The following is a 27333-nucleotide window of genomic DNA, read 5'->3' on the forward strand; positions in this document are numbered from 1 at the left end:
GCCTGCACAGAACCTCGCCTGCGTTCCAGCCTCGCACCCGGCAGGTCGAAAAATGCCGCTGTTGGTCTCCACGGCAACCGGTAACTTTGCTTCCTTTGCTCCTTAGCTTTAATTTCTTCCGAAAATCGGTTCCGCATACATTACCGACATCACCGATGACCCAGCGACAGCGCGATTCTCACCTCCCATGTGCAATTTAGTTACACAAGGTGCTTCACACGAATGATTCCGGCAATTAAATATGGTAGTGCCTCTTCAATCGTTCCACGCTATTCAGGTTCACAGCCTTATCTTTCTCCCAGCTCGTCGCCAATTGTAAAGATGAGGGAATGCCGCAATAGTCTTAACAGGATAAGATTTAATCACAGGAACAGGTGAGCGCCAGGCAGTACAACCTTCAGCTCAGGACTCCAGTAGCAACTGACGCCCTGGCTGGAATGTAAGATATGAACAATGCACATTCCACCCCACGCTCCAGGTAATAGACATAAAGAACCAACACATACATACCAGTGAACACCACATGCCCTTGATATCAATCTGCCCTCCTAGTTCTATCATTATCCCGTACATCAGACTAAGCGTATCTGGTTCATCGTGAAACAGAACATGGGAGGAAAAATTAACTTGATGTCCCGTCCACTCCCCTTCCAATTATCAAGTCCTGTATCCTTCCTGTCAGGCTGACTACCCCACTACTCTAGAGTGGACTACAAGCACTCCCCCATTGCAAAGTGATTATTGAAACTACAGAAATGCTAAACATAGGAAGAGAGTTTTTTGTTTTGCTAATAACTATGGCAATATTTGAAGGATTTCAATGAAATTTCATCTACCTCAGCTCCTTCCTCTAATGTTTCTGGGTGATATATCAACCGGGGGTCAGAGAAAAAGGGTGAATCTCAAAATGCATTTTCTGCATGGAATATTTCCATAGGAATTTTGAGAAGTGATAAAGAAAAAAAATGACTGCACAGAAATATAGGAAATTTGGCAGGAAGCTAGATCATTATACAGTATTATACTTTTTGTGATTTGGTGTAAACATGGCACTACTGCGAAACAAATGAAAAAAATACAAAAATGAAAAATTTAGGATGACCGACATTGGGAGATTGGCTGTCCACATGTGGTGTTGACTGCCAGCAGGGGATTTGGCACCCCATGGCTGGTTGACCACACATGGGGGGAGTTGAGCACAGGGACATTTAAGATGCCGTCAAGGATTTCTTCAATTATGTAATTTAACATATCATGAGTGATGTAATGTGAGTGGTCATAAGTATTCCCTGAAAAGGGCATAAGTTATAGTTAGCTCAGTCAATTATAACTGGTGAATTTAATTTTTTTTAAACTTTTTTAACAATAATGTTTGTATTTGATGGACTTACCTTTTTTGACAATATTCAGGCCAGTGATGTTTTTATGATGTTTTTGTAATTTTCATCCAAAGTATATACACTCAATATTTTTGTTGATAATATTTTTGACACAATATTATGGTACATTTGTCCCCAATATTATGTCATATAATGTCCAAAGATACAAGTCTTCAATGAGACACATGTGATGTTCAGAGCTCTGCTGCAGCTGTATATGAAATTTTTAAATTTGGACGGGCCAAATTGTTCAACTTAGGAGGATAAATGTACTATTCCCAATATATTCTTATCATCTTTATTTTGTACCATGATATTTTGGGTTGACAGTACTTTTGACAAAATATTTTTCTCACAATATTTTTTCTTTGCTATTTTAGCAGAATACAATCCTGTGGATCTCTGAGGGTTTTTGTTAAGGTAATCGGTGTAACTCCCTTCACAGATGTGTTGACTGTCTCCTGAAGTCAATATTTTGTTAAGTCCAGGATAGGTTCTTGTTTATGAACATATGATATCAGCAAGAAAACCCAACACCCTGGTGCCCTACCTTCCCTTAACATCACCTTGTACTTTTATTAAACATAAATCTTTTTTGCCAGCTGAACTTACAGTGTGATAAGTTTATTTACTGAGCACAGTTTACTTATTTAGCTCCACAAAAAGTAAACCAAAATCTCTCCTCATTGGTGTTAAAGGGGAGGGAAGGAGGAGAGGTCCATGTAATAGCTGAACTGCATATTGTTAAATTGAGCAACCGGAGTCAATCCCAGCTGCCTTGCTTGACCACAGTGTGTATGAAAAATAATATTTTATATAACAAATAACTTTAATGTGAATCAAAGTGGAATGGTGTAAATGGTGTAAAGTGTAATGGTTTTCATGAATTCAAGACAATAAAAATGGTAATATTTTAATAGCTTTATTTCATATGCATGACTTTATTCATCCTCTCTTTTACAGGGTGAAAACCTCCATACGGCATCACTTTTACATTGAGTAATACAATCATAGGAAAATGAGACAATGTACTAGTTTGAGTATTTACTAAATCAAATCACCCATTCTTGATGGTAAAGAACAACAATTTAGAAAAACAATTGTATTGATTTTGATCACAATCCACACAAGCTCATGTTTGCAAAAAATGAAGCAATTGCCCTTGAGGGTTCATCATTTATATTTGATACAGTGAGCCAATTGCTAATATTTGATGCAAAATTAAGCATTATCTGTTCAAAGTTAAAAGCTATGAAGCGGTGCAAGTGGTGAGTTTAGCTGAACCAGCTTTAATACCCTAAGAAGGCATTGTTATAAACTAAGAATGTTGATTCTCTTGTCACGGTGGTGATGGCGTAGAATGCAAGGGACCACAATTCCTCTGGTGCCTGGAATAGGGAGTGAGCTTCATTTGAGACCAGATTTACAGTGGTGTGGGGGAATCTGTTAATAAGCAAGAACACAGTGAGTAAGACACACATCAATATAGGAGTACTTACAACACATACTGATAATGCCAATGTAAAACTCTACATACATAGAAGCTTGTTATATGTAAGTATCTTTGGAATAATTGTGGCAAGCTTCTTCAGAGGGATACAATTCTTGTATAACAGGAGACTTTGAAAAAAGCATTCAATAACTGGTTAGTGTGTAGGTTTACGAAACATTTGTCATAAACCATTTAAACTCCTGATATAAGAAAAATAAAATAACAATATACATTAGGGCCATGATTTAGAGATTGGTGGACGGGCACCCCACCATAATCATTAAGGATATCTCTTCCACCTCATAACAAGTGTCATAGGATATAATTAAGGCTCCCAGTTTTCCATTTTTACTGATTTTTACAGATATGGAAAAATAAAGATAAATTGGTATTCTTTTGAGTGACTCTTCATGCTGTGAATCATGAATTTCAGACTAATAGCTATACAGGTTAATAGCATGGGGAGTTAAAAAAGAGAATGAGAATTTCTTAAATCCCTGCATATCTCTACATATGTTTGTGCTATATGCAAAAAATGTAATGTGCTTATCTTGTTTAAATATATGTGGCTGTATAATGTGCTAAAACCTGGCAGGCATCAAAATGTGAGTGCAAATGTATTGAATAAATGAGGAAATATATGAGTTGTGACTTCATTTATTCACAAAACACAATTTAACTATGAATAAATTCCGATAAGATGGACAAAAATTCAAAATGTATAAATACTGATGGAAATTTTAAACAAATAAACGCCATTTAACATGTAGCCCTAGATGTAATACACTGGTCCTAAGGAGGAAAGGATATCTGTCAGGTTTGTGGTGGACTAACCAATCCAGCAACCTCTAAATCAGGCGATATGTCATTTTCTTAAATATGCACAAATTGACAGGGTTCAACATCAGTTTAACATGGAAATAAAAATGTGACAGACATTTTGTTTTCTTTATAAAAGAGCTCATTAAGGGAGATTCACCTGTTTAAAAACACTTCCATTCAGATGCCCATGAAAGCCTTGGGTATCATGGTGCTCTCTCATCGCTCATTTCACTAAAACTAGCCCGCTTAATTACACTCACTCGTTGTGAATTTCCAACATGATTACCTTTACCACATTTATTCTCACACACAGCTGAAGAACATATTGGGTCACAAAAGTATTTTAAGCTGCAAATTTTCGTTTACGAGTGGAAACTCCTCCATATATCATTCAACCAATCAAATAACACTTGTGAAAGTGCACAGCTGCTTCAAAGGAAGCGTCCCGGTGCACTAGCCGAAGTATAGGCAGGCCAAAGTAACGGAAAACTAAATGGAGTCAAACAGCAAAGTTTGAAGGTACATTTTGAAGGCTGACAAAGACTCAACTTACCATAAAATTCCAAAGTTTTGCTGTGCATACTGTTAGAAATGGAGGTCTCTAGTTGGCAGAGGTAGGTACCTTTGTCCAAGTAGAGACCCTTCTTCATAGTCAGGGTCAGGGGGATACACTTCTACAATAACCCCTTCTCACCCCCTTAGTAGCATGGCACAAGCAGACAGGCTTATGTCAGAGGCAGTGTGTAAAGAATTTGTGTGCATGCATACAGTAACCCAGTGAAAACACTACAACTGGACACCACACCAGTTTAGAAAAATAAGTAAACCTTTTATCTAAACTACACAAGACCAAACAGGACAAAACTCCAACATACAATACAGCAAAAAAAGTTACTGTGCATAATAACCTAAAAGCACAGTTCCTCCGACTCAATAGCTTTGTTCGGTACTAACCTAATACTGAACACGAGTGTAGGTAATTGGAAGGGGAGTGGACGGGACATCAAGTTAATTTTTCCTCCCATGTTCTGTTTCACGATGAACCAGATACGCTTAGTCTGATGTACGGGATAATGATAGAACTAGGAGGGCAGATTGATATCAAGGGCATGTGGTGTTCACTGGTATGTATGTGTTGGTTCTTTATGTCTATTACCTGGAGCGTGGGGTGGAATGTGCATTGTTCATATCTTACATTCCAGCCAGGGCGTCAGTTGCTACTGGAGTCCTGAGCTGAAGGTTGTACTGCCTGGCGCTCACCTGTTCTTGTGATTAAATCTTATCCTGTTAAGACTATTGCGGCATTCCCTCATCTTTACAATTGGCGACGAGCTGGGAGAAAGATAAGGCTGTGAACCTGAATAGCGTGGAACGATTGAAGAGGCACTACCATATTTAATTGCCGGAATCATTTGTGTGAAGCACCTTGTGTAACTAAATTGCACATGGGAGGTGAGAATCGCGCTGTCGCTGGGTCATCGGTGATGTCGGTAATGTATGCGGAACCGATTTTCGGAAGAAATTAAAGCTAAGGAGCAAAGGAAGCAAAGGACCAGACAGGCAGATGCGTATTGGGGCTGGGCTGGAGCACTCTCTGGTGCTTTGAAGTCCTGCGCTGGGAGCACACTTGGTGTCCCTGTGCATAGTCCAGTTCAAACCAGTTGCAGGGGCTACCTGGCCCTGCTCTGGCGAGAAACTGGACAAAGGAAATGGGTGTAACCACCCCTCTTTCCAAACCCTCCCATAGGTGGGTCCCCAGAGTATGTCCAACCCCCTATCTTAGTATAAGTATAGGAACCCAGTCCTTGAGACTTTGGATTACCCTGGACGAAACTACAACATATATCCTGGACCTTCGACTTTCTATTTCGACTAGAAGACTGAAGAAATCTCCCTTGGGGTCAAGGAGTGACTCCCCTGCTTGGTAGGCACCAAAGAAGCAACTGTCCGGTCTGCAACTCTGAAGCTCCCACCAGACGCCGAAATCCTTGCATCACCAGAATTGGATTTCCAGACTTCCCCGAGGCTACCCTGAGACCACAGCAAAGCTGAGGCCCGTGGCTTTCGTGGGTGACGTGGAACTGTGACCCCTGGACACCATGAACCTTTGCCGGTACATCATCTTCCTGGTCTTCCTCGAAGTTGTGCTTTAGGCTCCGAGTAGCCCCAGCCTTGAGCACCGGCTGCACTGAAGATCGCTGGCCTCCACTCTACGAGTGACCCATGGGCCAGTTTCCAGTGTGATTGCTCGAGGCTCCTTCGCGATCGCTAGCCCGTTGGCTAGTGGGTCCCCACGAAGGCAACTCCGTTTCTGCTTGGGCTTTCCTGGTTTCTCCAGATGTGCCCTGACTTACCCTTGCTGGGTGAGTCCCCCCGACCTTGCTGGTCTGCACCGATGTCCTTCTTCTATTTCCACTTGAGTTGTCGTTGCCAAGGCTTGTTGGGTCCATTCTGGTCGCCGACACTGCAGCACTCGACAGACTTCGTGGAACAGCTCGAATCCAGCTCCTGGTTGTCATCGACACCTCCTGGACCTCGTGGCTGAAGAATCAAGACACCCGACAACTCACCTGAAGCACCCGACATCTGCAGGCATTAGACTATCGTGCCCCTCGTCACTGGTAAGTGACCCAGACTCTGTCCCGTCTGCTTTCAGGTTCCTTCCATCCTCGATCCAGGCCTGGATCTCTTCGGACACTTCTCCTCTTCACGGCAGCAGTACTTCTTTGCCAGCTTCCATTGAAAACGACGCCGCGACCCGACACCAAAAGACACCTTTGCACCCAGCTTCCCTGGGTGAGGTAACACGAGCACTCCGGTGCTCCCGTGGGTGTTGGCCCTAGACCAATAATATACAAAAGTGAAGGAAGGGCCAAAGGGAAAGTTTTAAAGACCAATTTAGACTAAATCCCCTGCAGGGTCATGATAGCTGAAACATATAGACCACGCTTGCAGTTATATTGTTAAAACTGCTATTTTGCACTGTTTTTAGTCCTGTCATCACGAGACAATTATTAAATGGCTTTGTGTCTCTTGATAGTCAGTTTTAATTCACATTAGCACATTTATTGCTTTAGTTTGCACTGCGCGCATCACTCACTTTGCACCACAACAGCTTCTCATTTCTGGGTGTTAGGAACCCATAGGATAGTGACACATACCTTAAAACATCCCTGTGCTCCTCCCTCTCAGTGAGGAGGTTGTAGCCCTCAGCTGTACTAGGTTTTACAGCGGAGAGGAGGACCCAGATGATGAAGCATGTCACTTCGGTGAGTGATGGGATTCCGTTCTTTTAGATAGGAGTTCCTGTGTAGGTTTAGTTTCACAGTGTACATACTGACACTTAGGCCACCATAGGTTGAGGTGCCTTTTGGAGACCGTTAGACTTGTTTGTGTTGTATTTGTTGGCCCTAGACACCTCTAAGTCCAAAAGGGTTTGCTTGTAGTCATCCTCTAAGTGTCCCTAACTTGTAATTTTCCAACCGCGACATTCCCCATAGAAGTTAACGGCGATTCACGCCTGTGTTCTAACACTGCATGCGTCTCCCGTGGGTCCCCTACGTCACTATCTTGGGTGGTTCCTTGAGGCCCAAGCACTTCTAAAGGCTCTAGGCCCTGTGTCTAGTTCAGTCATGGTTCTTATACCACTTTATTGCTATATGGTTTGGTACTCCCCCAGGGCCCAAACGTGTATTTGTGCTTTTACTGTTGAATATTGACTTGTAACTTAAGTACTTCGAACTCCAGCCTCATAAAGAGACTAGAGGGGTGTGTTTTATCTTAAATACATATATTTTGAATATATAAATGGTGTGGTTGTCCTTTCATTTGGTCATTCAAGAGATTATAGACTGGTAAAACAAGCTGTTTTTACATTCCTTCAAGACTTAGCCTGAAGGCTGCTCTCCATAGCTACCACTAGGATAGCTTTCAAAAAAGGTTGTCTTTTACCTATCACCATAAGGGGTTTGTTTGAACTGGTACAAGGTGCCCACTTTAATTAGTGGACATCATATATCAGGCAAACTTCTCACAACGAGTCTCACAATTCCAGCGAACATCGTCAGTACGGTTCAGCTAAAGCGTCGACAGACTCAGAGACAGTACCTTTCTTGTTGCGGCCAATGTGCTGCTGTGAGTTGGTCAGGGCAATCGTCTAGGTTGCGATGTGAGATGGAAGCATTGCAGCGTGCGGTGTCCTCATGGCTTGGTGCAGGCAAGCGGCTCATTGATGAAGTTGATGAGACCAAGGCTTGCATCGCAGGGTGGGATGGTGCTCGAGGCGGTGCTGGAAAGTCTATGTGCGGCGACGGAGCCAGTTGATGTTTGAGTTGGGCAGTAACGGAGTCTGTGACATCTGTGGTGACTGGAACCAGGGGAACCAGAGACAGTGCCCAGAAGGATGGTGAGGTCTTTGCTGTTCCCCGAGACCTCCTGAACAGGGAGCAAGCTCCACTTCAAGCCCTTGGAGACACTTTGCAAGCAGGATAGACACACAGTTGCCAGAAACATCAACTGCAGGTCAACCCCAAACAGCACACAGCAAAGGGGCAGTACTCCTCCTCCAGTTTCTTCCAGCTCTTCTCCTTGGCAGAGGTTCCTCTTGATTTCCAGAAGTAGTCAGACAATCTGGGGTCTAGGCCCATCTTTTTATAATACCAAATTCTTTGTAATCTATGGCAGAGAAGCTCTTTGCCTAGCCAAAACTAGTTCTGTCCTCTCTGGTGCAGTTTCCTGGCAAGAGGTGCAGACAGCATTTTCCTTGGCAGACCAGGCCATTTCAGATGTGAATGAAATCTCCTCCCCCTACTCTGAATCTAGCCCAAGTCTTTTCAGCCCAGCCCTGACTCACCCTGGAAAGGAAGGACACACCTCAACACCCCAAGTGGCTGTCTGAACAGAATTCACATCCCCAGCCCATGTCACTCCAAAGCCAGACAGTGAATGGCACACTGGGTGGTTAGGCAAGAAAATAACTACTTTCTAAAAGTGGTATTTTCAAACCCAGAATGTAAAAATCACCCTCACTAAAAGATGCATCTTAACATTCTGAGTTCAGGAATATCAAAATGTATGTTCCTATCTTGTTCCCATGGGCGGTAATACTCATAAGATGTTATGGGTAAATGCCCCATCCTATCCTATAGGGACAGATAGCCTTACAAATGTGAAAAATTAGATTGGCAGTATTTCACTATCAGGACATACCACATACATCAGGGCATGTCCTACCATTCACCTACACTGCACCCTGTCATAGCAGTACCTTGGGCATAGCTTAGGGTTGACAAACATGTAATCAAAGGGAAGGTTAGGACCTTAAAAGAGGGTGCACTTGCCAGGTTGACTTGGCAGTACTAGACTGCACACAGTAACAACAATGGCAGGCCTCAGATCTTGTTGCAAAGCTATGTGTGTAGGTGGCACAATCAGTGCTGTAACCCTACTAGCAGCATTTGGTTTACAGGCTCTGGGCACACACATTGTACTGTACTAGAGACTTAGTAATAAACCAAATAAACCAATCATGGATACAGCAATACATAACAGGGAGCACTTGCACTTTGCCACTGAACAGCAGTGGCAAAATGCCCAATGCATCTAGACCAGCAAAATGAAGTCCCAACACACAGCAAAAACACAGGAGGTAAAGTCAAAAATACAGGGGAGACCCACACCAATGATGCCAGGTCTAACACAAGCAATAAAGGATCTGCTGCCATGACAAGACTTCAGAAATTTTGGAATCCGTAGAAAGCAATTATTATTGTATCGAAGTGCTGTTTTTACATATATGGAGTTATTCTTTTTAACAGATAACTGGGGCCCCACCATGATAAGCTCTGAAAGCCAACATAAGCACTTTAAAATTGATACACTGTTCTACTGGAACCCAGTGCAGGTATCTCAAATGTAGAGAGATATGATGTCACCTCAGCACTCACCTGATTTGTCGTGCCGCTGGATTTTGAATTAGGTGAAGTCTGCAAATCAAATATGAAAGAAGACCAAGGAGAAGAGTGTTAGAGTAGTCCAGATGGGACATGATTAAAGAATGAACTACTGCTTTCCTAGTCTCTTTCCAAACCAGATCAAGAATTTTCTTTATAGTTTTCATCTTCAATAAACAGACAGATGGTATATGTTTAATTTGAACCATAAAGGAGAGGGTGGAATCGAAGATAATGCCCAGATTTTGCACAGATGAGGTAGGCTTAAGAGGAGTATCAAGTTCAGCAGGCCACCAAAGGGAAGGTGGCAGGGTCCATTTTGGCTAAAACCCAGAACTTGTGTTTTGTCGGAATTAAGTTTTAAACAATTTGCATCCACCCAAATTGCAACACCTACCTCTAAGGCATACTTTAAAATTGTGAAAAGCTGCCTCTGTGTCATCTTGGAAGGAAAAAATACCATTTGCTCAGACCAGGTTGTCAAAATCCATGCCCTCCTGGATTGCTGGCATGCATTTATGGATTTACTACTGCACATTTCTGTCACATGTGTAGTGAAATCTGCATTCACAAATCACACTTAGTATATCTGAAGTTGATCAAGGAGTGATTAACATACATCTTTCATTCCCCCAAAATTTGACATGCCTGATTCAGTTTTCTTAAACATACAAAGAGAACATTGGGGCCGATTATGATGGTGGGCGAACTTGAGTATGCCCGCCATCATAGCGGGGACTGGGACCAGCCGCTTGTAAGGTGGCAGTCTCGCAACCCCGATCACGATGCGACCGCCACCGTGGTGGTCCCATAGCCCATACTTTGCATTGTGGCAGGGATGCGTACAGCAACCCCCGCCACAATGCAAATACGAGGCACTTGCATATCCCTGCACTACGTGGCAGACACCATGCGGTGCCTGCCCCATGGTGCAGGGATATGTAGGGGGCACCAAAGGTGCCCCACAGTGCACTTGCACGAGGTCTGGGGATGAAGGGGGGCCCGCTACTGGCCCCTGAATACGTTTCTGCCTTTATTTTTGTGGCGGGTTGCAAGCCACGAAAAAAACCGCGGGAAGGGATATCTTTATCCCTACAGCGGTGCCGGCAAGGTGCCGCCACAATGTTGGCCTATAGTTTAGTTCCGCAAGGCAGATGGAAGAGGACCGCCTTGCAGAACCGTGGCGGGCGGTCTTTGTAACCGCCACGCTGCTGCATCAATTCCCCCCGCCATCGTATTATGGTGGGGGTAAATGGCCCTTCTAATGCGGAGGGACCGCCACCGCACGGCTGGCAGTGGCTGACCCTCCACCATCCTAATGTGCTCCATAGATTGGGGCAAGGACCTCAATATTTTATGGCTACTGTTAATCCCAGAGGGTTTATATTTCTATTTCTAGAATATACTGATCTTGCCTATGGTATTATTCGGTCAGCCAAAAGCAAAAAAAGAATAGCTCATGATCTGAGGCAAAGTTCTCTTTCACAAGAAGTTGACAAAAGCATTGCTGACTGACAAAAGACATCTTTATACGTGTATTCTACTCTATGATCGCTCAAAGCACTCTTTGGACTATTTCATCCATGCTTGTTTAAAGTTACATATAAAATAAATCAACAACCTACAAGACCTCGTGAAATAATGCAGTTTTTAGATAACTGCAGAGGAGACACTAAAGGAACATTTCATTCCTCATGTTTTTGACTATTCTAGTGCATCTATGATTCTTTTAATTGTGTTTTACATTACTCAATTGTTACATTTGTTTTATTTATTCTTTACCATTTTGGAGTTAATGCATTTTCCTCCATTTCTGTTATGCCCTATGTATCTTGCAACCTCTCAATGGACCTCCCTGAGTGAAGATGTGCCATCTCCTTCCCAATTTGCATTCCACATAGGCATGTTTGTCTTTTTCTTTTTAATGTTTTACTCTTTTATCCCTATTCTCCCTTTCTTCTCCTTACTCTTCCTCCCTTTTGTTGATGTATTAACAATATCTCCCTTACACTAACACAATATGCTGTATCTTATTTTGTATCTTTTCTTTTACCTCTCAAGTTATCTCATATAATGTTTAATCTGTATTTAGATCTTGATGTTTTATCAGTGTGGTACTTAAAATAGTCTTCAGGAGTATTAAAGGACATATATCTCCTATTAGAGCAGAGAATTATGCAATATATAAGTTGATGTTATTCAGCTACAAGACACTAAGTTAAGTGAATATGAATCTAAGGAACCTCAATGGAAGTGAGTTGAGAACTTTCCTTCCACCTGTTCATAAAAAGAAGAATGACATTAATATTCTCTGTTTAAAACAAAGGAATGTATTTGTAGTTTCTCAGGAACATGACAGTAAAGAAAGATGGGTATTTGTTAAATAATAATTGATACAATTCCTGTTTACATTTTTTATGTTTGGGGGCCTTTTGCAAATCTCTTACTTCTAAGTTAATGAAGCATGCTGAAGATAACTTAATTTAGGTACAGATAATAATCAAATATTTGATCCATTCCTTGATAAGAGCTCAACAGTTGAATGTATTCCAAAATCTAAGCAAAACAAATTCTCAAAAGCCATCGCCCAACATTGTTTTACTAAGGCTTCGAGAATTATCAAACAAAAAAAATAGAATATACCTTTTATTCACTAGTTCATAGTTTCCAGTCTAGGAGAGAATACAAGTTCCTAAGTAATGCACTAACAAAATAATTAATTATTTCTGACATTGAGCCAATAATAATATTAGACCATGCTCCTGTACTCGTTGAATTAGACTTCTCTTTGCCAAATCTTTCATGCAACCATTTCACACTTTTGCTGAAGATTTTTTTAATTTGAATACTGGATCTGGTACTTGTTTTCACCTTTTTCTTGACTCCTTTTAAGCAGCTGCCAGAGAGTTCATCATGCAATTTATCTCTGATGAACGGAAGACTAACCACTGACAAATATGAAGTTCTACATTTTTATTTAAACACATATTAAACAACTTGGAGTCCTCCTAAAATAAAATATTTATAGTTGTGGTTTATGAATTCCATTAAAGATATGATTTCATTCAATTTCACTGCATCATTTAACAAATAAAATAATTTAGAGCCTCATGTGCAAACCTTTTGGCAGATCAGAAACGGCCATTTGTGACCACATAAAAGCATTTTGAAATGTACAGGAATCAAATTGGGATTTGATAACTTGTAACCGAATTGCAACCTCGTTTTGCTTTTAGGTATTAGGAAGGGGCGTGTTTAGGGAGTCACTTCCAAATACTGAATCAGAATGGTATGTATTAATGTTTTGTAACCAAACAATGGTCATTAAAATTACTTTTTTAGTGACTACTGAAAGGGTGTGCTAACAATTCGCAAAGGAGAAGGGGTCCCCATGGAATTCCTTCCCCTTTGAGAATGTTAAACAAAATATTTTTTAAGAACACTGCCTACACTTAAAAAATGAAACTTAAGTGTTCTATTTTCTGTTTTTCAAATGGATCCCATTTTCCATTTGAGGAATATGGGATGCATTAAAAAAGAGACCCCAGCATACCACCATCCATGTATGGTTATTGATTCCTAATAGGTAGCAAACTACAACCTACCTCATTGACATTCATGAGGTAAGACAATTTTAGACCCTCTGGGAATCACAATTTAGAAATAGCAATTCCTAATTTTTGTACATCTGGCCCTTACGTTCTAGTTGGAACCTGTTTTTGGTGGGTTGTCTGGATTCAATAAAGATGGTGTCGGTTTAATTATCCTATTCAATCTTGCCATGATACCCCTAAAATTTCGAATTTCTTTTATTAAGAAATATAAGTCTCCGCTTATACATTTCTTATAGAATAATAAACAAAATCACTGTTTCAGTTTCCAGTGTACGACTGTCTAAAAACAATTCTGATTTTAAGTTAATACATTAAGCTTGTATTCACAAAAAATCATCTTTTTACTCTTAGAATCTTATAAATCTCTTCTTCCATTATAGATGGACATGAGAAAGGCCTTCTCATATCCATTCTCCTTTAATTAATTTTTACAATTTACAAGAAGACATTCTAATTTTTCATTCCCTTTATTTAAATGTTTGACTAGCTTTCTTTAACCCTTGCTTCTACCCACACAAAATAGTAGGCTGCTTTTCTTAACTCATATATGTGGTATAATAAACTAAATAATATCAAGCACAGATCTATAAACTGGTCCACTTAGAAACTCAAAGATCTTAAATGGATGCACCAACTTATTTCAGACTACTGAAATAAAACTGAAAGATACACTAGCCACCATCAAACATCTTGAACATATTTAAGGTTTTTACCCAAAAAATAGACTTTAAACTTATTTTAATTGAAATTCCAGTTTAAAAAATACTCTACTGAAAATGTCTCCACATTTCTTCTTAAAACCAGCTGCAGACATTATAGGGGATAAAACAAGACATGAGAACTGCTAGCATATTATATGAAAATTGAGAAAATTGTACAAAAATGAAAAGCCGCCATATAGCCAATAATAACTTCATTGTAATGATTTAGAAATATCCTAACCATTCAGAGATTAATATAAACTATTTACACTTCAGAAAATTGCCCCTTTGGTAGGTCAATGACATTTTGAATAATTTTTATTCTCCCAATACCAAATCTAACACTGGTTTTGATTTCAGTCCATAGAAAAATATATTGTCTTAGATGAGATTACCAGAACGATTTGTTTGATTAAAAACTCTAAAGCTACTGGACCAGATGGTTTTGCCATTATATTTTATAGATTATACTAACGTTTTATTACCTAAACATTTTCATCTCTTTATTATTTCTCAAATTCTAACATGTCCCAAGGTACTTTTCAAGATGCTCTCATTTAATTCGCTAAAGAGAATTGTGATCCACCAGTTCTGCAACAATTATCGACCCATATCCATTGGTGTCACAGCTTATAAAATATTTGCCACAATTATTGCCCTCTGTCTTGAACCTTTGTTAGTAAAACAAATAGGTCAAGAAAAGACTATAGAAAGAGTGCCTCTCAATGCATCATCTCATTTAGTCTGTTAAGCTGTCATGCTTCCACTTGACGCCACATACAGTATGGGCAATGAGTCAGCCCACTTCAGGCAATGCTTTTGGAGGCTTGCATAAAGTGTGCTAAGATATTTCTATATGGCAAAGCATTAGAGGTAGATTGCTTTTAACCAAGGTTTGATGTATGTGGAGAGGCTCTTTGCTGCCGCCCAAAACAATTTTTTGCTCCTTTGGTTGACTATGTGCTGATCTTTTGTGAATTTTATGGGCAGTTGCCACTTTATGAGTATGAGGTGGCAATACGGCAGTAGTCCAGAGGAATGGTGTTGGGGCCTAGAACAGGGGTGATACTTCTTCACAGGTCATTGGTGGGCAAGCCCCCATTTAGTCATTGAATAGAAGGCTGTCACTTTACCCGTGCTTTTAGTTACGATTGCATACCTGGTCCTAAGATCAATCAATAAATAAGCATTTGTAGAGCACAGCACTGTCACCCTAGCAGTATCTAGGAGCTGGGTCTCCATCAAAGAGCCAGTTCTTGAGTTTCATTCTGAATTCTGCCAGGGAAGAGGCTGTACTGAGCTGGAGGGGGAAGGTCATTCCAGGTCTTGCAGGGATGTAGAAGGAGCAGTGGCAACGGCTGGGACTGCGACAGATGAGGGGTTTGTGTGCGAGGGCGAGTGTAGAGGAGAGCAGGTATCTAGCAGGTTGATGGAAGTTTAGCTAATGTTTGAGGTAGGCAGCTTCTAGATCATGGAGGGTTTTGTAGGTGTACGTGAGGTACGTGAACAGGCATTCTTTCTGGATCCAGAAACAGGGAAGGTCTCTCAGGTGGGGGTGATGTGGGTTAGTTGGAGAGGTCCAGGATAAGTGTGGCTGCAGTACTCTGTATGGTCTGGAGTCTTCTGAGGATCTGGGTGGAGATGCCCGCATAGAGGACTTTGACTTTTGTGAGGCGGCTCATTATGAGGGCCTGAGTGATGGTCATTCTGGTGTTGTCTGGGATACATTCAAAGATTCTGCAGAGCATATGAAGTGTGTCTAAGCAGGAGGAGGTGAATGTGTTAACTTGTTGTGTCATGGTTAGTTGGCTGTCGAGGATGATGCTGAGGATGCATGCACGGTTGGTCGGTGTGGGTGTGGGTCTGAGTTGTGAAGGCCACCAGATACGGTCCCATGCAGAGGTGTTCTTCCCGACGATCAATACTTCACTTTTGGCAGAGTTGAGTTGGAGGCAGATGTCACTCAACCATTCAGATATATTGGTTATGGCATTGCAGAAGTTGGTTTTGGCATTGAAGGGGTCCTTGGTGAGCAACATGATCAGTTGAATGTCATCTGTGTAGAAGATTATATTGAGTTTCTGGGGTCTGGCATCATCTGGAAGGGGGTCATGTACATATTAAACAGGGTGGTGCTGAGAGATGATCCTTGTGGTATGCTGCATATGATGTCTTTGGGTGCAGAGGTGAAGGGAGGCAGTCAGATGCTCAGTGTGCATCTTTGAGGAAGGACAAGTTCCACTTGAGGGCTTCTTACTGTATGCCTATGCGGTGTAGTCTGTTGATATGGGTGTTGTGGGAGACTGTCCCAAACACCGCAGAAAGCTCAAGGAGGATCAGGGCCACAATTTATCCACCGTACACGAGTGTTCTGATGTCATCTGTGGAAGCAATCAGCGTGGTCTCAGTGCTGAGGTTCGCAAGGAATCACGATTGAGAGGTGTCCAGTAGGTGGTTTTGTTCCAGGAATTCCTTGAGTTGCTGATTGATGGCTTTCTTGAGAACGGTGGCCATTTAGGGGAGCAGGGAGACTGGATGGCAATTTCTGAGGATGTTGGGGTCAGCTGAGGCTTTCTTTAGGAGGGTCTGACATCTGCATGTTTCCACGTGTCTGGGAACGTTGCTGTGGAGATAGAGATATTGAGGATGCTGGTGATTTGCATGCTGATTGGGTTCATTGTGAGGTTGTGGAAGTAGTGCATGGAGGAGTCAGTGGGCACCACAAAGTGGATGGAAGACAAGATGGCTGAGGTTGTCAGGGTGGTGAGAGGTAACCAAGTGGTGATGGTTTGGCTGGTGTTAGCTTGTTGGTTGAGGTTGTTTAGGGTCAAGAGTGGTGGGTGGATGTTGAAATTGTGGTAGAAGTTGGTGATCTTACTGTGGAAGTAGTCTGAGAGGATGTTGCAGAGTTCTTCTGAGGGGTGGATGGTAATCTGTATGGCTGTAGGGTTGGAGAATTTTGAAGAGGTCCCTTGTGTGGTTGGCTGCAGAGTCGATACAGGTGGTGATGCCTGCTTCTTTGTCTTCTTTGATGTGCTATTGATAGGAGCTGTTTTGTGAGCTGCTCTGTGGGTGTGGTTCTTGGTGATGCGCCATCGTTTCTTCAGTTGTGCTTGGTGGTCCTGAGGTTAACCAGCTGGCATATTTCAGGATCGTGTTGGATTTTGTAGGTTTCAGTGGGACGACTCTGTTCACTCTGTCAGCAATCAAGGCGGCAAAGTTTTGGACGGCCTGGTTGAGGTATGTTGAAGCTTTGGGTTGGGAGGTGGTGAGGGTCTGTGACCTCTGCTTTTCGGTGACCTTGCTCCAGCTACAGTGGGAGGAGATCTGGTGATGGTGTGCTGGGCCTCATTGGGAGATGTGTACAATGGTGTTGTCAGTCCAGGTGAGTTCTGTGTTATTGCTGAATTTGATTCTGTCACTGGAGGTGAAGATGGGGTCTAATGTAGGTGAGGCTGATGTTTCTCAGGTTCTCCAGGAGGGCAATGGAGTAGAAGTTGAGGTCTCAACAAAGAACGTAGGAGTGAGAATCGATTACTAGGGGTGCCATGAGGTTGGGGTGAAGTTGCAGAACGTTGCTCTAGGTCCCGGAAGTCTGTAGGTGAGGATGCCTCTTATCATGGTCTTTGTGTTGGTTTGTAGTAGGAAGTTGAGGTGTTCCGTGAGAGGTGTGGGGTCATCATTGGTGAGGGTGCATCTCATAGCTTCCTTGAAGAGGATGACGATGCCTCCACCTAGATTGTTGGTGCGGTCATGGTGTATCATCTTTTACCCATTGGGAGTGGCGGTGATTATGTCAGGTTTAGAGAAGGCATTTTGCTACGTTTCGGTGATGAAGGCAATGTCAGGGGGTAAAGGGTCCTTTGGTGGATTGTGGGAAGGAGGAGACTCAGCTGGTCTTTCGGCACCTGGGGTCCAGGTCCAGGAGTTCCCTAGTGGTGTGCTGTTGGGTAGTGGAAGGGCCAGGTGTCCTGGCACTGGGTGTTGTTCAGTCCAAGATGGCAGTTCATCTCTTCTGAGTGAGTTTAATGGCTCTGTGCTGCAGCCTGGATTGGGGATGTAGTTTTCCTGCTGGCAAGAGTGTCCATATTTGGTGTGTACTGTGAACAGCTGCATAGTTTTTAGATGGAATCATTGATGTAACAGTGGGATAGAGTGTCATGTGACTCTTATGAAGATGTGTGCCGGAAATTACTCTGGTTATTGGATGAGAGTCCATGTAGTAAGTCAACAAGTTTCGCATTACTTGGAACCAAGTAGTGCATCCATTGTAGAGCTTGGTTCTCTCTGGGTGTTATGATTTGCAATGTACCCCAATATAGGCCTGGGTAGCCACCTAACCTTTCACCTACATTTACCCTACCATTGTACTACATAACGGATTTTGTGCTGACGGTTTACCTAGTTTAGTGCTGCATAAATGTTGTATGGTTTTCTCTGAAAACCAGCCTTATTCACTATGTATGAGGTTTCTCAGTATCACAGCAGGACTACCATCTTCTGAATCTTCTGCATAATACCTATGTAGAAGGGTCAACCCTATCGTCATCCTTTGCCAACATGACACAGCAAGGTAGAACCCCTGAGGGTACTTTATGGGTATATAAGCGCCATACCTTTGCTAGGGCAGGCAGAGGAGAAAGACTTCCATGCTGACACAAGATGCTGGGGTCCCTACAAGCAGATACTTTAGCGCACAGTAGTTTAACATCCCTTGCGGGGTGTCGAACTCGAGTCCAGGATGGGGTCCTTCATTTTCTCACATGAGTGCGCATTATTACTGTCATCCATGTATATGCCTGCATATATTCATTGTTTTAGCACTATGGTAGAATTATACCACCTATTTACTCCACTCGTGTCCATAACAGTATATATGTGTTTCTGTCTTATGGCTGTTGCAGGACACATATTTTACACTAGAATGACTATGGTTCAATAAATGCTTATTAAAAACGTCCCCATTGTTTATTGTGTGTATCTCTATGACACAAAGTGAGCATGAGTGACTAAGCGAAAAAGTACTGTACTGTTTCCAGGATCCCTGAGGGGTCAGGGTTGTCATGATCCGATGGTTGCCAGAAACTATTTGCTCCTTGGTAAGAGGGGTTCATAGTGGCACTGTGAGCTAGCTGATATACAGGCGAACATATCTGGCGGGGGTTTCTGGAATCAGTCTGGACACCAGTCCCACAGTTATTGTTGTCTAAATGCGCAGATCCTATATAGATTTAAAGGAACTACACAATATGGCGCCCAACGTGGTCTGCCATGTCATGTAGATCCTATAAATCTATATAGGATCTGCACGTTTAGACAACATAAACTGTGGGATTGGTGTCTGGAATCAGTCTGGACACCAATCCCACAGTTTATGTTGTCTAAATGTGCAGATTCCTTTATAGATTTACAAGAACTACACTACAGGGTAGTGAAACAGAGCAGGGCAATGCATATTTAAGGGAGGTGGTGTGGGCTTATAATCCCAATAAATAATTGTCCAGTCAGTGTTTTTTTGTAAAATCAATAGGCACTGTTATTACACACACTACAAAACACTTCTCAATAAATTACAAAGAGGTACAATTGGGTAGATTGAAATACATTTGGTGATGCTCTCATAATACTTTACACCCCTAGCAAGCCCTGAATTCTATAATCACAATACTCCCTACCTATACTAAGCACAATATCAAAATATAGAGGTAAGTATCAATAAGGCAGCCTATTGGCCTTTTCATGGTTTCCGTATCAACAGGACAGGTCCATTTGCTTTGTTACACTGTCACCACACTAGCAAAATCAAAAAACATTATAGTTCACATCTGCAATCATATTGGGACACTACCAACATTCAAAACTTTCTATGGTAACATCTAACTTTGCATATCAACTCAAAATATTCTCTACAGAGCAGCATACAAAAAATGTGTAATTGAGTTTTTATTTTTAATAAATTGCTACAGCAGCTCCAGGACCACCCAAACAAGGTCCTCAGACCCTATAAGAAAAATCTCAAATTCAAAGAGAGCATTAAATGGCAGCAAAGCCTCTCCCAGGATTATAGATATGGTTCCCTAGAGTTAATGTGACTTTTGTATTGGCCCGTTCTGGGCTGCTATTCCAAACTATGCAGCCCTGTACAACACATTTCTGAAACATTGGTGGAGCACCAAAAGGAAGCAAGATTTCCACGGAAAGTGTCCTTGCAAAGACTCAAGGGGCACTGCTTGCTCCGTGGGGATGGGGGTATTAAATTAACTGCTTCCACACCATTTGTCTTTTAACTTTGTGGCACCAGCACCTTACTTTTCTGTATTTTTGTGCATGGTACCATCTGCAAAAGTATACTTGCTCTGGAGACAGTGCTGATTGTCTCAAATGCATTTTATAACTCCTTGGTATCCTCACATCACTAATTTCATTTTAGACAAATCACCTTGCCTGCTGCCATGGAGTAGCCAACTCTGCCCTGCCTGTCTGTTCCTCTGTTCAATCTGGTGCACTGCACATTGGGTATCTGCCAAACTCCCCTGTACCTAGACATGTTTGCCTGTGGGGTTCTGCATGTTTTAATGGTCACTTTTAATGCATGGTCAGCGATTGATGTTCAGTGGCCCCTCAGGCTGCCGGCAGCTTTTGGCTACCCTGCTTTTATAGGCTAGTCCAGCCTGTACCTATTATTAGGCACAACTAAGAAAATGCCATGCAATCTGCTGCTCCTCCCCTGCTCGGTTTAATCTAGCATCAGGTGCATGCATTTCTGTACACACCTACATTTGCGGGTTAGCTCTGGTGTAGATGTCCTTGCCACCTCTGTCCCATACCAAACGTCTGTAGTCCTAACTTCAGTTCTTGACACATAGCAGCATTCCCTGAACTAGCTTTAGAGTGAGGCCACATTGCAGCATTCCCTTCACAGGCACTAGTGTCTCAACTTCTGGCACCATATTTGCGTTTTCCCTGCATTAGCGTCTCACCTGATGACGCCATACTGCAGCATTTCTTGCACTGGCACTAGTACTTGCTGATGCGACACTGCAGCTTTTTTAGCACCAGTGTCTCACCTGTTGCCATACTTCAGTTTTTCCTGCACTAATGTCTCACCTGCTGATGCCATACTGCAGCAATGCCTGCATCAGTCTCTCACCTGCAGATGATGTACCACAGCATCGCCTGCACTAGCATTGCAGCTGTAACTGCTGACATCATACTTGAGAATTCCCAGCACTAGAGTCAGACCTGCTGACACCATACTGCAGCAACCACTCCACTAGTGTCTCCTCTGCTGACACCATACCTCAGCATTTCCTCACCACCATCGCACCTTCTGACATCATACTGACATCATACTGCAACTTTTCTGGCACCTGCTGACATCATACCCCATGCCATCACTTTATGCACCAGCCTTGTACTTGCCGAGATCATACTGCAGCATTCCCTGCACTAGCGTCACACATGCTGACATCATCCCGCAGCATTCTCTCACTAATGTTGCACCTGCTGACAGCATACTGCAGCTTTCCCTGCACCTTCTGACATCATCTTACAGCCTTTCCTGCACTAGCCTCACATCTACTAACATTATAATGCAGAATTCCCTGAACCTGCTTACATGATACTGCAGAATTTCCTGCACTAGCATCTCACCTGATGATGCCATACTACAGCATTTGCTGAACTAGTCACACATGCTGGCATTCACTACACTAGGGTCTCATCTGCTGACATCATATTGCAACATTACCAGCACCTGCTGACAATATAATGCAGCATTTCCTGCACTAGCGTCTCACCTGCTAATACCATACTGCATCATTCCCTACACTAGTCTTGCACTTTACTGACATCATACTGCAGCATTCACTGTACTAGCATTGCACCTGCTGACATCATACTGCAGCATTCACTGTACTAACATTGCACCTGCTGACATCATACTGCAGCATTCACTGTACTAGCATTGCACCTGCTGACATCATACTGCATCATTCCCTACACTAGTCTTGCACTTTACTGACATAATACTGCAGCATTCCTTGTACTAGCATTGCACCTGCTGACATCATACTGCAGCATTCACTGTACTAGCATTGCTCCTGCTGAAATCATACTGCAGCATTCCCTGCACTAGTGTCTTACCTACTGATGTCATACTTTAGCATTCCCTGCACTAGCGTTGCTCCTGTTGACACCATATTGCAGCTTTCCCTGCATTAATTTCTCACCTGCTGATGTCATACTGCAGTATTCCCTGACAAGCGTTGCACCTGCTGATGGTAGACTCCAGCATTCCCTGCACTAGTGTCACACCTGCTGACATCACATTGCAGTATTTCCTGAACTAGATTCTCACATGCTGATGGCATGCTGCAGCATCTCCTGACTGACTTTGCACCTGCTGACACCATTCTGCAGCATTCCCTTCACTGGTGTCTCCCTTGCTGACACCATACTCCAGCATTTCCTTCACCAATGTCACACCTGCTGACATCATACTTCAGAATTCCTTGACTAGCATCGCACCTACACTCCCTGAACTACCATTGTGGCTGCTGACATCAAACTTCTGGATTTCCCGCTGTTGTGTAGATCCTATAAATCTATATAGGATCTGCGCATTTAGACAACTTAGACTGTGGGATTGGTGTCCAGACTGATTCCAGACACCCTCACCGGGTATGTAGGCCTGTATACCAGATAGCTCACAGTGCCAATGTAAACTCATCTTACCAAGGAGAGAATAGTTCCTGGCAACCATAGAACATGACAACCCTGTCCCATCAGGGATTGTGGAAACAGTATAGTACTTTTCACTCAGTCACTCGTGCTCACTTTTTTCTCAGAAAGATACACAGAATAAATGGAGGTGATGTTTTCAATAAGCATTTATTGAACCAGTGTCATTCTAGTGTGAAATAGTTGTGCTGAAACAACCATAAGACAGAAACAGATATAAATGATTATAAGCACCAACAGAGTAAATGGATGGTAGATTTCTACCATAGTGCTAAGACAATGAATATAGGGAGGTATATAAATACATGACAATAATAATGCACACTCCTACAATGCAACCCTAACTAGATGTACCTAAGTGTATCTAGCATGTATGTAGGTGTAGAGCCAAGAATCCCCCTAGGATGAAGTCAACCCCATTACCTGGTGTAAGAGAATTAAGGACCCCCATCTTGGTTTTGACCCCAGAAGGGATGGCAGAGCACTGCGTGCTGTAGTGTTTGCAATCAGGAACCTCAGCATCTCGCATCAGTGGGTCAGCATGGTAGTCTTTCCCCTCTGCCTGCCTCAGCAAAGATATGGTATTTATATACCCAAATGTACCCTCAGGGTTCTACAGTGCTGTGTTATGTTGGCCGAGGATTATAGTTATTATGCAGAAGATGGTAATCCTGCTGTGATTCTGAGAATCCTCATGCATAATAAATGAGGCTATTTTTCTGGGAAAACCACACAAAATGTATGCAGCACCTTAACTAATTAAAAGGTCAATACAAAAACCATTATGTAGTACAATGCCAGGGAAAATGTAGTTGAAAGGTTAGGTGACTACTCAGGCCTATATTGGGGTACATTACAAAACATAACACCTCACTAGCGATGCACATGCTGACATCATTCTACAGCATTCCTTGCATTAGCATTGCACCTGCTGACATCATGCTGCTGTAGTCCCAGCACTTGCTGCACACCTGCTTAAATCATACCACAGCAGGCCCTGCACTAGTGCCTTACTTGCAATCAAACACATGCAGATACTGGATCAGGTTCCTCCAGAGGTCTTTTTTTCTCTGACCAGCATAGCACCTAACATGGTACTTAGAGATGCACATATCAATAAACAGAAAGACTAGAGGTGAGAAGGTAAGTGTTCAACACAAGTGATCAACAGACCTTTTGCCTTATACACCAATTGCAACGTGATGCCACATACCACGCCTGGTAAGATTATTGTGCACCCCATGGACTCGCCAGAGTGAACTGACACTCCTGCAGAATCCATTTTGCAACTGTGCATGAAGTGTCTTGTGGTGAGGATAGATTTCATAGCTCTTTCCTACCTCTGCAAACACATGTTCCTCTGACCCAGTCTACCTTCATAGTGCTCAACCTCCTTCTTACTGCTTCCCTGGCCAGGAGGTAGTAGGAGGCATCAGGGATGGACTGCAGCAGTAGATTTGGGCCCCATGGAGGGGAGTTTGTGCACCATGCTGGGATGAAGATCATGATGGAGGAGACATGGGACAGCTGCTGTAATGTTCTTCCCTCCAAGAAGGCCATGCCAAAGACCAGACATTGCACTTGGGTGAGAACACTTGAGCCGGAAATGACCTGTGAGGAGGAGACTGTGATAGGCCACTGAGCACCTACTTTCTCCTATCGTGGGGATGTCCACTGTCCTTCTTCAGCATGGTTGAGCATTTGCCTGTCCCTCCAGGTAGCACTGACTGCATTGGGTGATTGTGCTAAAAAGGGACAGAAGCATATGCTTTACTTCCCTTTTTAGAAACAGGAAATGGTGTTGTAGGTGTCAAGGGTGGGGGATCAGCATGTCTCTGGCATTGTGGACTGTCATGCAAGTTGTACCCTCTGAAGCCAGCACCATTGTCCAATGCTATGTGGCTCCTGGTCAGGACCCTTTTGCAGTATAAATCCACCAGGTACCACATTTTTCCTGAGTTTACAATTAGTGAGCACGTAGATCAGCAATATGGATGTAAGTGTTAGGCCAACATATGTTGGGTGTCCCGAGATGGGCTTCCAGGAAACTGCCTCTCCTTCTCTTTGGTGGCAGCCACAGGTAGGGTCTTTAGATCCTCATCACCATTGCAGAGTACAAGGTAACACAGGATGTGAAACATCAAGGACAAGGACTCAGTGTAGTTGGCGGAATTGAAATGAAGGCAGGTGCACCCGACTACCTTTTATTAGCAGGATGAGCTGACTGATGGATATTACAGCCCTTATGATTACTACGGCCAGTGTCAGTCATCTTGGCAGAGGCCATCTTTGGGTATATGGCTCATCCTGTGATGATTACTCTTCCCACCTCTGAGGTCCCTGCCTCTCAGGGCACTTGCAGAAGCACAATTCTGTCTTATGTGATCATCATATTTCCTCCTTTTAAGAAACGTATGGTCTGATGTGAAGCCTGGGGGAAACAGAGCGGATGATTGCTTGGCCACCAGGGGTTCGGAGCATGCACATCTCCATTGAACGTCAAAAATGAAATTGATGGAGACCTTTCATCTTATTCATACGGCTGAGTCAATCCATAGAGAGGTCGAAGATTTTAGTGGTTATGGGAAGCTAACCCCTCCAAGTTGTTTAGGGCATATCTCTATGATGAAGAACAACATTACATGCCCTTCTGTAATCCATAGAGTTTACCTTTTCACAGAACACGACAATGAAGAAAGGGTCACTCAATGATGGAGACAACAAAAGATGACATTTATTCTCTCCATCATTCCCTCCTGCATAATTCCCAGGTACCCACTATGTTTGGAGCAAAATGTTTCTCTCAAATTCTTTCAGGGTGCCCCAGGCTTGATACATCGTTGATCGACAGAGCAAAAGCCACATTAAGTGGATTTGTTCAGGTTTCTAGCTTGGATGCTGCAGAAAGTGTGGCTAAAATCATTCCCTTTACATCCAAAAATTGACATGGAAGAAAGATGTTTTGGGAGGAGATTTCGGAGTGAGACAGGGTCTCACTACTGCATTAAGTAAGGAATGGGTTGAGAAATGGGGATGACGGGGTAATGTGCTAAAATGTGCATACAGATATATGCTGTTTCCATGTGCTAGCATAGTAAAGCCAGATCTATTGGCTCTCACAATGCTTCATGTTAACCTTAATGACCTAATTGAATGTACTATATGGCCAGCCCACACGACGGGGAAATAAGCCAAAATCCTTCCCATGGTATAGCATGGCTTTCCTTGTTGAGGCGTAATGGACAAAAATTCTCATGGAGGTGGGTGAGGAGTATATGGGGTTGTGCCCCATGGAAAGGCAATGGATGGTGGGGATCATGGCCATGTTTTGTTCTCTACCCCTCTCACCCCAATGTCTGACTTTTGAAGTGACCAGCTCAGATAATTATAGGCTGTAACTGACACGCTTTATCAACAGCTCTCTAAAGAAATCTGAACATGTTCTAGGCACCTCCAAATGTACAACATCCCACGAGGTCCTGCCCTGACTTTGTCTATCTGAAGCCACTTCAGAATTCCATCCCTAACTCCAAACACTTCCCAACCTCATGTCATCAGCTCCCTTCCGTATCCACCCACAGCCATACCATTCCACCTGTAGTGGTTGCCGGTAAATGTACGGTGAGGAAAGTGCCAAGAAGCCACAGCAGGGGCAGCTAAGTGCTTATCAAGTACCAGAAGCATAAGAAGAGAGACTTAAACAAACGAAGACCCCACATAAGGCTGGCGTCACTCTTTTATATTCCCATGTCCTCTACTCCTTCTATAGCCAACTGGGATCCCATCCAAGACACACCCTTGTACTCCATACTTTGATCTCTCCAAGGACTCACCCTACAACATCAAACTAATGTCTCACTCTAATGCTTCCCAAGGTTCACTATTGTCTCACACCGATTCCACCCAAGAATCGCCATCATCTCACTCTGATTACACCCAATGCTCACCATTGTCTCACTATGATTTTACCCAAAGGTCACTGTCATATCACTCAGATTCCACCCAAGGATCATCCTGTTTTAACCCGATTCCACAGCGAGCTCACCATCGTCTCACTCAAATTCTATCCAAGGCTCACCATCATCTTAATCCGATTCCACTCAAAGCTCACCATCGTCTCACTCTGATTCCACCCAAGACTCACCATCATCTCACTCCTATTCCACCCAAAGCTCAATATCATCTAAGTCTGATTCCGCCCATGTTCCATCCATTCCACTCCAATCCCATCTCATCTCCCTGCAGAAATCACGTCAGCCATGGCTCTGGCTCCCCACCCCAGCTGTCTGGTTACACTACTCTTATAAAGCTATTTCTACACAAGTAAAATCACTAACGGATAAAATATTGGATGTTGGTGACACACCTCATCTGGACTTCACACATTTGTTGCTGCAGCCAATTTTGCAGCACTTCTGATCTTCATCACAACCGGGGTCGGCTTGGCAGGTATCCTTTATCATATTTGGGAGACACCGAACACCAATGTGACCAATAGGTGGTGGAGGACAGGAACCAGCATGAACTGAAACCAAAGAAAAAAGGCAAAGATTTAAATCCAGATTGTTACAAACTCAGTATTTATAAAAAACAAAGCATTGCTCCCTCTAAGCAGCACACAAAGCACAGCAG

The 27333-nt window shown here is 42.9% G+C and overlaps 1 protein-coding gene across 2 annotated transcripts in view; it reads right to left on the reverse strand.

Moving 5' to 3' along the window:
* Window positions 1–2285: 2285 nt before the first annotated feature.
* The window catches only part of LOC146822206 (uncharacterized), a 70908-nt gene continuing 45860 nt past the window's right edge, over window positions 2286–27333 (reverse strand). Inside the window, exons 4-6 of one of the 2 annotated variants that reach the window (XM_085613336.1) lie at window positions 27068–27226; window positions 9639–9677; window positions 2286–2822 (exon numbers count right to left, since the gene is read on the reverse strand). In XM_085613336.1, coding sequence (XP_085469462.1) covers window positions 27069–27226 — 158 coding nt within the window. In that variant the 3' untranslated portion in view covers window positions 2286–2822; window positions 9639–9677; window position 27068. The remainder of the gene's footprint in view (window positions 2823–9638; window positions 9678–27067; window positions 27227–27333) is intronic. The other variant, XM_085613337.1, reaches the window with a different exon arrangement.

This window comes from Triturus cristatus, chromosome 6, assembly GCF_964204655.1.
Source record: "Triturus cristatus chromosome 6, aTriCri1.1, whole genome shotgun sequence".
In the NCBI taxonomy this organism is placed as follows: Eukaryota; Metazoa; Chordata; class Amphibia; order Caudata; family Salamandridae; genus Triturus; species Triturus cristatus.